Source organism: Hesperophylax consimilis, chromosome 19, assembly GCF_061612785.1.
Source record: "Hesperophylax consimilis isolate HC1 chromosome 19, BYU_Hcon_1.0, whole genome shotgun sequence".
Lineage (NCBI taxonomy): Eukaryota > Metazoa > Arthropoda > Insecta > Trichoptera > Limnephilidae > Hesperophylax > Hesperophylax consimilis.
The window spans coordinates 2,892,267-2,904,845 of record NC_142854.1 but is presented as its reverse complement, the minus strand read 5'-3'; the positions used below and the strand labels follow the sequence as shown (position 1 = coordinate 2,904,845).

Below are 12,579 nucleotides of genomic sequence, written 5' to 3'. Positions count from 1 at the left end.
CGTTGTAAGTTTCTTTTTATATCACTAGCTGCAATTACTGATAGTTGATTTCTTCCCAGGATGATACAGCAGTTGCAGTCTGACTTTGAGCGCACTATCGAGGGATCCGGCTCAGCGCTCATCAACACCAACGAGCTGAGCGGCGGTGCCAAGATCAACCGGCTCTTCCACGAGCGATTCCCCTTCGAGATCGTCAAAATGGAGTTCGACGAAAAGGAGTTGAGGCGCGAGATTGCCTTCGCCATCAGGAATATCCATGGTGTCAGGGTGCGTACCATACCACCACATCATAGACCTGCGCATGAGGGAAAGGGGAACTGTCTCCCTTTTAATTGATTTGTCAGTAAATGAATCTGACAGCATTCAGGCAACTCGCAATGCCCTATTAGTATTCTTTTTCAAAATGTTGCGCAAATTTCTGGCTACGTAGAAACCAAAATTGGTTTAGCAAAAGTTCTGTCTTGTTTCCAAAATCTAATGGTAGGAATCTGGGGAATCATGTGTCGAGGAATGACTGACGTACGAACCTATCCCTCCAACTGCTGTGTACGGCGTTGGGTCGAGAGCGTCTGATGCTCGCCATGCAGTCGGTACATCCGCCGCCAAGACCTGATCACACCTTTCCCCGTGAACCCCAGTCTCCAAATGTAGCGTGCCACAGCGTCATCTATGGCGGAGGTGTTGGTTATCAAATGAATGGTACCCGTATCCACCAACCAAATTAATGATTAGTGTATGTGCGTTCCAGGTTGGCTTGTTCACTCCGGATCTGGCCTTTGAGGCCATAGTAAAGAAGCAAATCAGCCGCCTGAAGGAGCCCTCTCTGAAGTGTGTGGACCTGGTGGTCCAGGAACTGTCTAACGTTGTGAGGATGTGCACAGACAGGGTTAGTATTGCTCCCCACTCGCTCTCTACAGGTGTAATGTCTCTGTTCAATAGATTAATAAAATTCATATCATACCCTCACAATCATTATAATTGGGCGGCTCCAATACCTTGCATCGATATGCAGTAGAACCCCGTTAATTCGAAATCCATTGGTCATCAAAACCATCTTTAAAAATGAAAAAAAAAACCAAAAAATCTCATTCCTTCAAATTCAGGTAAGTATTCAAAAAATATTCGTAATAATATGACTTATTCCTCTATAAATTGAAAATTCAGTGCTGATTACCGTCACGAATACCGGCGCGGGCAGCCTGTCAGATTCAAATACTTATATCTCATCTCTGAGTCTAAGGTCGTAAATCTTGGACATTTTTGCCATGTTTGAATGCCACCTCATCTATTCTGTGATCTGTTTCATAGAATCTATAGAACGCCCGATAGAAATAGAAACCCAATGTTGAATCAACTTTCGTTCTATTCTATACAAAATTGATTATAGAATAGAGCAAGTGTGAACCAGCTAAAGAAGAGAGAGTATGACTCATTTGTTTATGCAAAATTACTGTAAAGTAAGTTGTCTATTGTAATAAAGATCTACACCAAGAAAAACTGATTAAAAACAATATACAGTAGAACCTCGTTAATTCGAAATCCACGGGACATCAAAAATCAAATTTCGAATTAACGAATTCCCACGTAATTCGAAATTTTATGAAAAAAAAAAAAAAAAAAACGCCGAAAAAAGATTTTCTCGGCCGCCTCTTCAAATCCGGGTGGTATTTTAGGAGTAAATTCGTATTAATACCAATTATTTCTTTATTTTCGCGGCCGATTACCGTTGCGGCCGACCTTTTGAATTCCGATATTTGGTGTAAACTCGTAAAACTACGACATATATCCGCGTAAAACGTATTTTCTCGGCCCTTCAAACTCGGATATTCGAAATAAATTTGACAAAATACGACATTCCAGTGTAAAAGGATTCCGATTTACAAAATAATAATACTAATTAAGACGATGTATAACCACGTAAAAATACATTTTTCGGCGTTTTACCGCCACGGCTGACTTTTAGATTCAGATTTACGAAATATTATGATTTATTTTCGCAAAAATCAAATTTTTTCGAATTACATGAACAAATTTTCGTGCGCGGACAAAAATAAATTACGAATTTCGAATTTCGAATTAAAAAACCATTTTGTATGAAAAAAATTTAAATTTTTTTGGCGAAAATTTCGAATTACGCGGTTTTTCGAATTATCGGGGTTCGAATTAACGGGGTTCTTCTGTATTTGTATTATATTGTAACATTCCAAAATACACAATTCTTATTTTCACTACATATAAGGAATTTATTCCGCTATTCTTACAATAGTTGATACTGTAATTGTCAGCACAGTTGCTTACTTTTGTTTTTAAAATTTTCACGGGTCTGCGCTAGTCTACTATAAAAGTGTATGTGAAGACGGAAGGACGGCCATCTCTAAAGTCTGACTGATCACTTGTGTCGAGGGCCATTAATAATAATGTAATCTGTCGGCTGTAGATGTCCCGCTACCCCCGGCTGCGCGAGGAGACGGAGCGCATCATCACATCGCACGTGCGCATGCGTGACCAATTGTGCAAGGAGCAACTCATCCTGCTCATCGACTGCGAACTCGCCTACATGAACACCAACCACGAGGACTTTATCGGATTCGCCAAGTAAGAAAAACAAATTAACACCCCTATCTTTAAGCGCACTTGAAGTGAAACAACACAAAACTGCGCTATATAAATGCTATGTTATTATATATTATATTATCTACAATACTTACTTGCGTTTGTATGCAACGCACGGAAACTTGTGAATTAATTTTTTTTCAACTCAAACCAAACTCACCAATTCAAATGATTCATTATTTAATCATTTTTTAATATTTTTAACCTTCCCATTGCCAACAGGGGTAACAAAAATCTCTAAATATACAGTTCTTCATGTATCGGCTTAAATAGTACATATATGTAAAATAGTATCAAAATGCAAAAAATAAATGATAAAATTTGTGCATTCATGAAACTTTGGTCTTACATTCATCTCGACAGTATAAATGAAGATCCGCAGACTCCGCTAAAGACTCAGCCAAAAAAAAGTGCTTAAAACTATTGAGTGAGGTATCTTTGGTATGTTTTCATTGCATAGATGCAAAATAAAACTTGTGTTACCGTGAGGGGTCACTGAGATACCCCACTCTTGTTCAACTATAAACATAGCTTTGTAAGAAAACACCAATGTGTATAATAAATTCACTAGAGCCAAACTCGCTTTTTTTTAAGAAGTTTTGTTTTCCGGTCCCTTGAAAATTCCATACAAAAAACTGCACAAACACAATTTTTTCCCTGTTAAGAAGTTTTGCAACTAAAATTGCTTCCCAGTTAACCTCTCAGACATAGAATTTTATTTATTATGTGTCCCTTTGAGTACTGTCAGAACGTGATAATTTTTGTGTTATTTACGAGTTTTACTAAAATCTTCATAACTCACGTTTTGGGAAACGTAGCCTCATTCTAAAAAATGTTTTGGAAAGATTATGAAATCCACTATCGCATTGTGTTGTCATACGTAAATATTTGCGTTTCTAAATACACATTTTATGAAAACGTCAAAAATATGTAAAAATCGCTTACCATTATTTCAAAGCCTTGAAAAATGTACTTTTTTCTGAGTAGCATAAAGGAATAACACTTTATATAGTGAAGAAATATATTTAAAAACTATTAGTCACCTCAAAATATTAACCGTCCAAACTAAAATATTTTTAATAAATTATTTAGAAACGCAATAAATTATTAACGAACATCTTGACAGTTTCAACCGGCTTAGATAATGCACCTCTACGTTCCATAGATATTCTTGAATACAGACGCGTAGCGTTATTCATTATCGATACTCTGTTTTTTAAATCATGGCAATCCGTATACTAGTGATGGAAATAAATCAATTTTTGTAAAATCTCGCGCGTTTACGTGAAAAAACGTTCTAATGTCTTGACCGCTATTATCATATTTACGTCTTTTGACGTTCTAATGTTCTGAGTGGTTAAGAAGTTTTTAAAGTTCCGGCGGTGAATCCATCACAAACTAACATGAATGGTGATATGTACCTGAAAATTTATGACTTTGTCTTATTGTCTGCATCCCATTTAAGAGGTTTACATCCCATTTAAGGTTCTGCAGTAAAACTATCATAAACCAAAACCAGCATCAAAACATATAGGTACCTGAAATTAATCTTTTTTCAACAGTCATAAAATGTATGACTTTACTGAAGCAAATTATGTGAGACTTAGAAAAAATGTAAATAAACCCTCTTACTTCCACAAGGCGAGAGCAGAATGAATTATAATAATAGAATAACTCCAATGTTGTGGGTACCACTTGAAATTAGATCTAAAACAATAAAAACAACAACTTCATAATATTATTCTATTTGAATGACTAATTCATACCATCAGAAGTTTAAAAACTAACATTAAAACAGTTGTAAAGAAGGTAAAGGGAAAAAGGATTTTTTATCGCGTAATAATTTACGATTTGAATGGCGTGAGTACGACCCGTGACGTCATGACATCAGTGGTTACCCCGAAGATCGCGCCATACCTACCTAGTATTTTGACAAGTGGGATGCATTGCAATTGTTCGTTTTGGACTTGTTATTTTATTTTATTTAACTGTATATTACTTACTAAAAAGAAATTAAAATTATGAAAAATTTTCGGTTGCGTAATTAAACACACTAATTTAGGCAAAGAGCCGCGTGTGCATTCACGTCCTGTCACTTTACGTGCGAAATCGAGATATTGAACAGCTATTTTTGGGCATTTTTCAGAGGCCAGGCAAGATAATTCAAACATGCCATACAACATACGAACATCGTAAATTGGTTTTTTTCATTTCAGATACTAGAAAAATAAAATATTTTTAATTCATTTTACGTGTGGATTTTAAATGCATATATTACGTAATACTAATAATAATATAATAACATACAATGTTATAAACATAGACTTAAGATATTTTGATTCGGTGGATCCTGCAGACAAGCTGGCATGTGACAGCTTTGTTGGTCTACCTATTTTGTTAAATAAAAAAAGTGTCATACATATTGTTTTAAATAAAAAAAATAAAAGTAACAAAAAATATTCACAATACTAGAATAAATTTCATATATAAAAAATGCTGAATTAGGATAGTTTTTTTGTCCATTCCTTGGAAAACTTCACGAAAAGAGAATTTCGCTGTATTCAGGCTGAATAATGTTACCCCTTTTGGCAGTGGAAAGGTTAATGTTTTTAATTTTATCACATGTTTCCAAACACTGTATTTTAACCGAGGTGTTTTTGCAAGAAACTTCTTTTGCCGTCTTTAAAATCTCAAGATGTCAAATGGTTTGCATTTCACCGTAAATGGGAAAATTATATCATTTCGACCGTGAACTGACAGTATCTCTTAATTCATCATTTTAATTTAAACGCCATCTTGTAGCTGTTGTTGAAATTTTCTACAATGTTACAATATATTATTGCGTGTAAAAATTATTCTGCTTTTTAAAATTCATTCATACGCCACCTGTAAAATTTACATTTATGAGTGGGAAACATAGATAATAGAAACAAGGGAGATGGGAACACCATGTCGCCAACATACTTCATCCATATTAATGCAAATATCATCTACATACCAGTACCATACGTGCAGTTTGGTCGTAGCTCGGCGACAGTCGGCATGCTTCCATGCCATATCTCCCCCTGTTTCCATTATCTATGGTAAGAAATGTTAGTAGTTCACGGTCGATTTGGCTTTATGATAAATTAATCTCTATTTATTTATTAATGGTGGTAGTAACTGCAATGATGCTATTGATGTGCCTATATATTTAAACATATTATAGTTTATGTTGGAGATGATTAGTGCATTAGGTGAATTTGTGGAAAGGTGGGTTTACAGAACACAAGTCTAAATGTGAGAATATGTAATTTGGTTACTAAAATAACTTTATTGCTTATCCGACTTGTGTGAATGGCACCATTTTGAAGAAAAATACTTCAACAGTTTTCAATTATGATGCATTATACGGGGTGTCTGGAAAATCGTAGTACAAGCGGGAAACTAGCGAATCTACATCACATTTGGATTCGATTTTGTTGTGTAATTTTTTTTTTATTTGAGCTTTAGTTTTTGAGTAAATTAATTCCGAAGTTGGAATTTTTTAAGTCAAATTAATTTAAAAAAAAACAGATGATAGGGGGTTAAAATCAGCTGTTTGATGTTTTTTGTCTTTTAAAATGCATCGAAGCGTAGACCCTTTTTCACTTTTTCCGGCAACCAAATTGATTAAAAAAATCTTTATTTGCCAGAAAAGTAAAAAAAATCGGAATGCTCGTATTGAAAAAATGTTGTACTACAAGTTTCCGGACACTGTGTATATACTTCCCAACCTTCCGTCCCTCCCCACTCTGTCCAGCCTAACAAAATCGCTCAATTGGGGATACCATAGTCTAACTGGCTTCGGGCAGTCAGGTTTCTTCTGCGGTACTCACAAAAAAAAAGGATTATACAAATTATATCCCTCCCACTGCGGCGGAAAGCGATGGGTCGAGAGACCAGTTAGAGAGGTCAAAGGGTCTCCCCAAAACAGCCTCCTCTGATCTGGCACGCCACGCAGGTGGCAGGCACCCTGATAAATCACCAAACATATCGAACCACTCGGGGTGACCTATGTTGCCATGGTAACTAAAAACTTTTTTTTTAAAAACGTTTTTAGTTACCGCAGCAGTATGGCAGAGGTGTTGGTTACTCAGCAAATGGTTCCCGGGGTGGCGGCACCGAAACCTGCCTCCCAAATTAATACAAATATTTACATATGATACTTAACATAGTACAGGGTTTTCCAATAAGAGGTGTTATTTTGAATAGCCCGCTATTTCGGTAGATGTTACTTTTGAAGCTGTCATTTTTTGACATTTGAAAAGTAGAAACTACGCCATTAATAAAAATGTATCGATACACGCTTCAACAACGCATTGAAATTATTAAAATTCACTTGAGTGAATCAAATGCAAATCATCTTGAGTGATGAGACCCCATTTCCACCTCGGTGCAACAAGCAAAATTGTCGCATCTGGGGCTCAGAAAAACCAAGAGTTATTGTTGAAAAGCCTCTCTATCCTCAACGTGTAACGGTTTTGGTGCGGTTTATAGTCCGGCGGAGTCATTGGACCTTACTTTTTCGAAAATGAGGCTGGTGCAACAGTTACGGTGAATGGATTGCGGTATCGAGAGATGATTAATGATTTTTTATGGCCGGAATTGGATGGTATTGATCTGGACAACGTTTACTTTCAACAAGACGGCGCTATGTGCACACAAGCAACGAAACCATTGATATTTTACGATTGAATATCAAAATAACACCTCTTATTGGAAAACCCTGTATATTTCAAATTGAAAATATGTCTAAATGAGAATTCTGTAAATAAACAGATCTTATAGCGTGTATAACAGCAAATAATAGAAAAAGATCATTATATGTACAAATAACAAAGGTAACAGTGGGATCCTGTACTTAATATAATGTAATATGTAATTTACTTAACATAAAGATGAGGTATATGTATAGATAGATGCTTAAGGGTGGGTATATAATAGGACAAATATATTTATAGTTGTAAATATAACTACATATTACAAGACAAAAAACCTCATTCTCAATAAAATAATTAATGTTAACCCCTCCGACTTTTCGCGAACTTGAAGCTAAGATGTCTTTACCGAAATGTCAATTTCACGAAAACGTTGTGTTATTACCGCCTCACAATCAAAGCTCTATAAATGAAACATTACTGAACGGAGCCGAATAGTAAAAACTGTTTTAGAAAGGTTACAAAATAGGCTTTCAAATTGTTGTATCATAAATAAATATTAACATTTGTAAATATTTAAATTTAGAATGGAAACATGAAAAAATTGTAAAAATGACTCACCTGTAATGTTTTATGTAAAAACGATACTAAAATCACGGATAATGTAAAAAAAAAACACTTATTTCATCGTACAAATGTACAATAAACAATTCTGTCACTTCACTTTTTGACCATTTCATGCAAAATATATTTTTAAAAAAATAATTAAACTTGCGAGGCGGGTCGGCACGTCAAACGGCTTTCTTGGCGTCGTTTTACGATTTGGCGGGTAAAATTTGCTTCCACTGAGTAGGTCTTTTTACGGGTTTCTATGGATAACTTTGAATAGAGATGTGAAGCTTCATTCAATACGAATATTCTACTTTTTGTTTTAGGGATGTCACTAGAAGAATAACGGAGTTATGACGATTTTTGTGGAAACACACGCGTTGACGTGTAAACACGCTTATTGTACTTGACTGCTATCGTTATTTTATCGTGTATATCTGCTTACGTTGCTGACCGGTTAAAGAGTACCTGTATCAGCTGTAGATAAATGGTTTGTGATTACATATCTGTATTGTGTCAGCGATATATTCTCATTTGACGTGAAATTTGCTACGCGCTTTTTCACAGATAAAAAATCAATGTTTTCAAGTGACAAAACGACAAGCTAGAATAATATTGAGTACATTATTTTCTTGCTAAGCAAATAAAGATTATTTTAGTGTGCTAGGAGCATTTTTGGATCAAAATACCTTCAAATCGAGACAAGCGCAGTTCCTAGCTAATCCGCTATAATCAATTTTCCCATCCGTTTCCACGTGACCTTGATGAACAAAATCAAATGCATGGAGCCCTTAATAGCTACGAACATTAGTTGTACCTCTCCTCTCCTTTCTCTTCCCAACCTTCCTCTACCTCATCTCCTTGCCCTCCCACCTATTGGGGATGACATAGATCTCTGTGTTCAACGCACTTTTCCACAAATGTTTAGTATTTCAGGTGTCGCTAGATGAAAAACTAAATTCTACTTCAATGAATTAAAATGACCCATCAGTGCATAGTGTCCGAAAATGTGACTTTTGTAAAATTGGCTGCAACTTTATTTACTATTATCTAATTCACACTTCATCCTTACTAGACTTTATAATATTATATATATTTTTTGTTAAAAAAATCTTTATAAATTATTTCCACTTAATTATTTTAGACTGCTGGTTTTCAGATTGAAGATGCCTTTTTTTCTTCTTTTTTTTAAATCTGCACAAGTCCCAACTGCTCCAAACTGTCTGGAATTAGTGAGACTATGGCATCCAATTAAGGAGCATTTTTTCAAAACTCAACACATACTCTACCCAGTTTTACTTAAATATTCTGTATTTTTTGCGGTTAAATTATACTTCAAAATTGTTACGCTTGTACTTGTGTTCCACTTTGAATTTTCAACAATAATATCTGAGTTTTATTACCTTTACTAAGTAAGGACGGGTTGTTTCACAGAAATTCAAATGTAAATTGTAACATTCAGATCCATTTTGTTTTTTTGACAGATATGGGTCCACGTTAAATGCATTTTCATATTTTGAACAAATTGTGATCAGCAGAAGAGGTTAATCATGTTGTTAAGCTTGCCAGCTTATTACGATTTGATAGAATGCTGAAACACACCTAGAATCGGTATTTAACAACTGGGCCTTAGACAACTGAAAAAAAAACAAATGGTCTGTGAAAAATTTGAGTTTTGAGAAAACGCTCGTAAATTGGGGTATGTTGTGGGGCTGAAGGTATTAGGAAGGAAGTGAGATGGGGAAGTGCAAGGTTAAACTGATCCGGTCAAAAATAAATCTGTGAAAATAAGTTATAACGGTTTTTTAATCAAAAATTCATATCATAATGGATTCCACCACAACCAGTTACAAAATTATAAATAATAATAATAATCTAATATTGTGTAAATCTCTGTATTTTTTATATTGATCTCTAAAGTAACGATAATCTTTACTTTCTAAATGGCTTCAGGCAATTCTCCGTGCAAAACACAGCCACGTGAGTTAATACTTTTTCTTACTAAACTTATTCAATATATATATATATATTATATTTATCATTTTAATCCACTCCTTTTGTCAATAACACCATTGCTTTATGAATAACTCCCGCAGAAAAGGGCCTGTAATTATTGCTATCTAATCATTATTTTTAACCACAGTCAATTTCACCACAATATCAATAATTATACCAGTGATTAAATTCTTGTCCAAATAACTGTTAATTTTCCGCCCAGATTTATAAAATTGGAAAACAAAATATTTTAATTAAATCAGTTATGACGACTAATGAAAAAAGGACATATTATCACCATGCAAATCATTTTCACAGAATGAATGCCAATTTACCACATCTCGTAAATTTTTAACCAAATATTTAAGAAAGGTTTTAAAAGTTTCTAAATTTTATCGGAGAGTTTACAATGCTCGCCCTATTGAAATTTATAATAATATTATTGTATGTATTTAAATTAAATATGACATTGTTGGTAAAATGATTTTAACATATTGTTTTGTAATTCAAATTTTCGGACACTATGCACGGACAGTCCAAATAATAATACGTAAGTTTCAAACAATAGTTAAGAAATGCATATTGTCTATGCGAATCCATCTACGCATTAGACAAATTATAATTATCGTTGGTTTTGCCACCGTTAACAGATGGATACCAAATGAATGCCGATCAGATTAGCGTCAATTTCTGTTTTTTTTTTTTTTTGCCACTATTAAATGCCGTTTTTGGATGACTTTTGGGGTGATGGATTCACAGAGACAATATTATTTTATTTTATTTGACTTCTCACATAATATTTGGCCGAGTATTTACTACAACTAGGGGTAACTCTGAAATCAGCTTCTTCGAGTTACACACAAAATCATGCCTTTATTTCCTCGAGGGCCCATGTATGCCACATATATGTGTTGTGGCGTGACAGCCCACTCTAATTTCCCTGTAACACAAGGCTCCTCCACTCCTCGCAGTTCTACGTGCTACGTGCTACCTGTGATACTTGGTCACCCCAGCGCATTGGCGACCTTTCTCTGCTTCTCCTGCCTTCCACACTGCCAGTGACTATGAGTTTCTCCGAGTTGGAGTCGTCAGTTTGGCGAGTAACGTGGCCGACAGTTGAAAGCCTAGTGTGGATCCCTAGCACTTCCAGAATGGAAATGGCTGTCCGTGGAATACTGAGCATTTCTCTCCAGAGCCACATTTGGAGAGCTACTCCTTTCGCTGGCTCTAAACGTCCACATTTCCACATGACATAAGTCGTGTCTTTGTGGTCTTCGTTATGTCTCTGCACTCTATGTGTTTTCGAGGACGAGGAAATGAAGGTATGGTTTAGTATGAACTCAAATAGGCTGCCTTCGGAATTACTTAGTGTAGTAATTACCCCACGACTTGATATACTCTACATAATACTATATTATCACATATCTCTAACCTTTTTACGTCTTCTTTCTACTAAACATATTTTTTTATACAAGATGATGTGATGTGTGTTGTGGAAGACATGCACATTCTTGTACAGCATTCTTTGGTATTAACCTAACAACACTATTTAATTAGCTACAGTGCATTCCTTATTCATTATTAATTTCACAGATTTACTCTTTCCACTTTTGACAAAGTTTGTAATTTACATGGCTTGCTGGACAAACATTTGTAAAAAATATAAATGAGAAATTCCAGTCATTTTCGATGACTGGAACGATCTGGCAGGGTACGCGTGACTCAATGCGTACCTTTTAACAATTTACAAGACCATTCCCTTATGGGTCAGTATGAAATCAACAAATCCCAAAATAAGTAATTAGCAAGCATTAAAAAAAAAACTTTTGAAATAATTTGTTATGACCCACGTGTGAGTCCACGGAGCGCGACGTTGCGCGTGATTGTCCCCATTCTTAATACACCTGGCTGACCGACCCGTGAGGGGGGGGCCTAAGTTATGTCGGAACCCACCGACCAATCACAGGGCATTTTTCACTGGAGTTCCTTACTGTCTTGATTTCTCATACTAAACTTGATACACAATTTGTTTTTCAACAATTTTTTTTAAATTCTTGATTACTCTTACTAAACAGGATATACAATACATATTTGTTAACATTTTTTAAAACTTTTTCTTGATTTCTCAAACAGAATATGTTTTTTTTTAAATTTATCTTTTCTCTTTTAATTACACTTCATATCTCTCTTACCCATCCTTATATCATATTTTCTTGTAAATATTTTAATGCTGGAAATGAAATCAGCTATCAATGCCGAAAAATCACAATTTTAACACTTTACCTCAACATAAATTGATTTAGTACTTAACCCTGTGTTTATTTTTAGTATTAATTTTGTATTTTATTATATGTATAGGTATTTATTCATATCATATTTACAAAAGCCATATAGACGGGCGTAAATAAGTCATATTCTTATAATTTAAATTATAAGCAGCTAAACTATGTGCACTAATGGGTTAGAAATTAATTTATCATAGTAGTGAAATTTGCTTAATGCATACATTTTATGTAATTTATCAAATTTATTTATATTATTCATTCTGTTATATTTACTGCTAAGGTTTTATGAGAATTTTGATACAGATACCTTGGCGACATTCGGCTATCAATCGAATCAATCAATGTGAAATTTCTCCAATAATTGAATCTAATATCATATATTTTGCTAGCACACTTTA

General features: G+C 34.7%; 1 protein-coding gene across 6 annotated transcripts in view; it reads left to right on the top strand.

The window, feature by feature from the left end:
* shi (dynamin-1 shibire) overlaps window positions 1-12,579 on the top strand; it is a 74,303-nt gene that overhangs the window by 26,153 nt on the left and 35,571 nt on the right. For all 6 annotated transcript variants that reach the window (XM_089643493.1, XM_089643494.1, XM_089643492.1 and 3 more), the window contains exons 7-9: window positions 60-267; window positions 749-886; window positions 2,438-2,595. In XM_089643493.1, coding sequence (XP_089499619.1) covers window positions 60-267; window positions 749-886; window positions 2,438-2,595 — 504 coding nt within the window. The remainder of the gene's footprint in view (window positions 1-59; window positions 268-748; window positions 887-2,437; window positions 2,596-12,579) is intronic.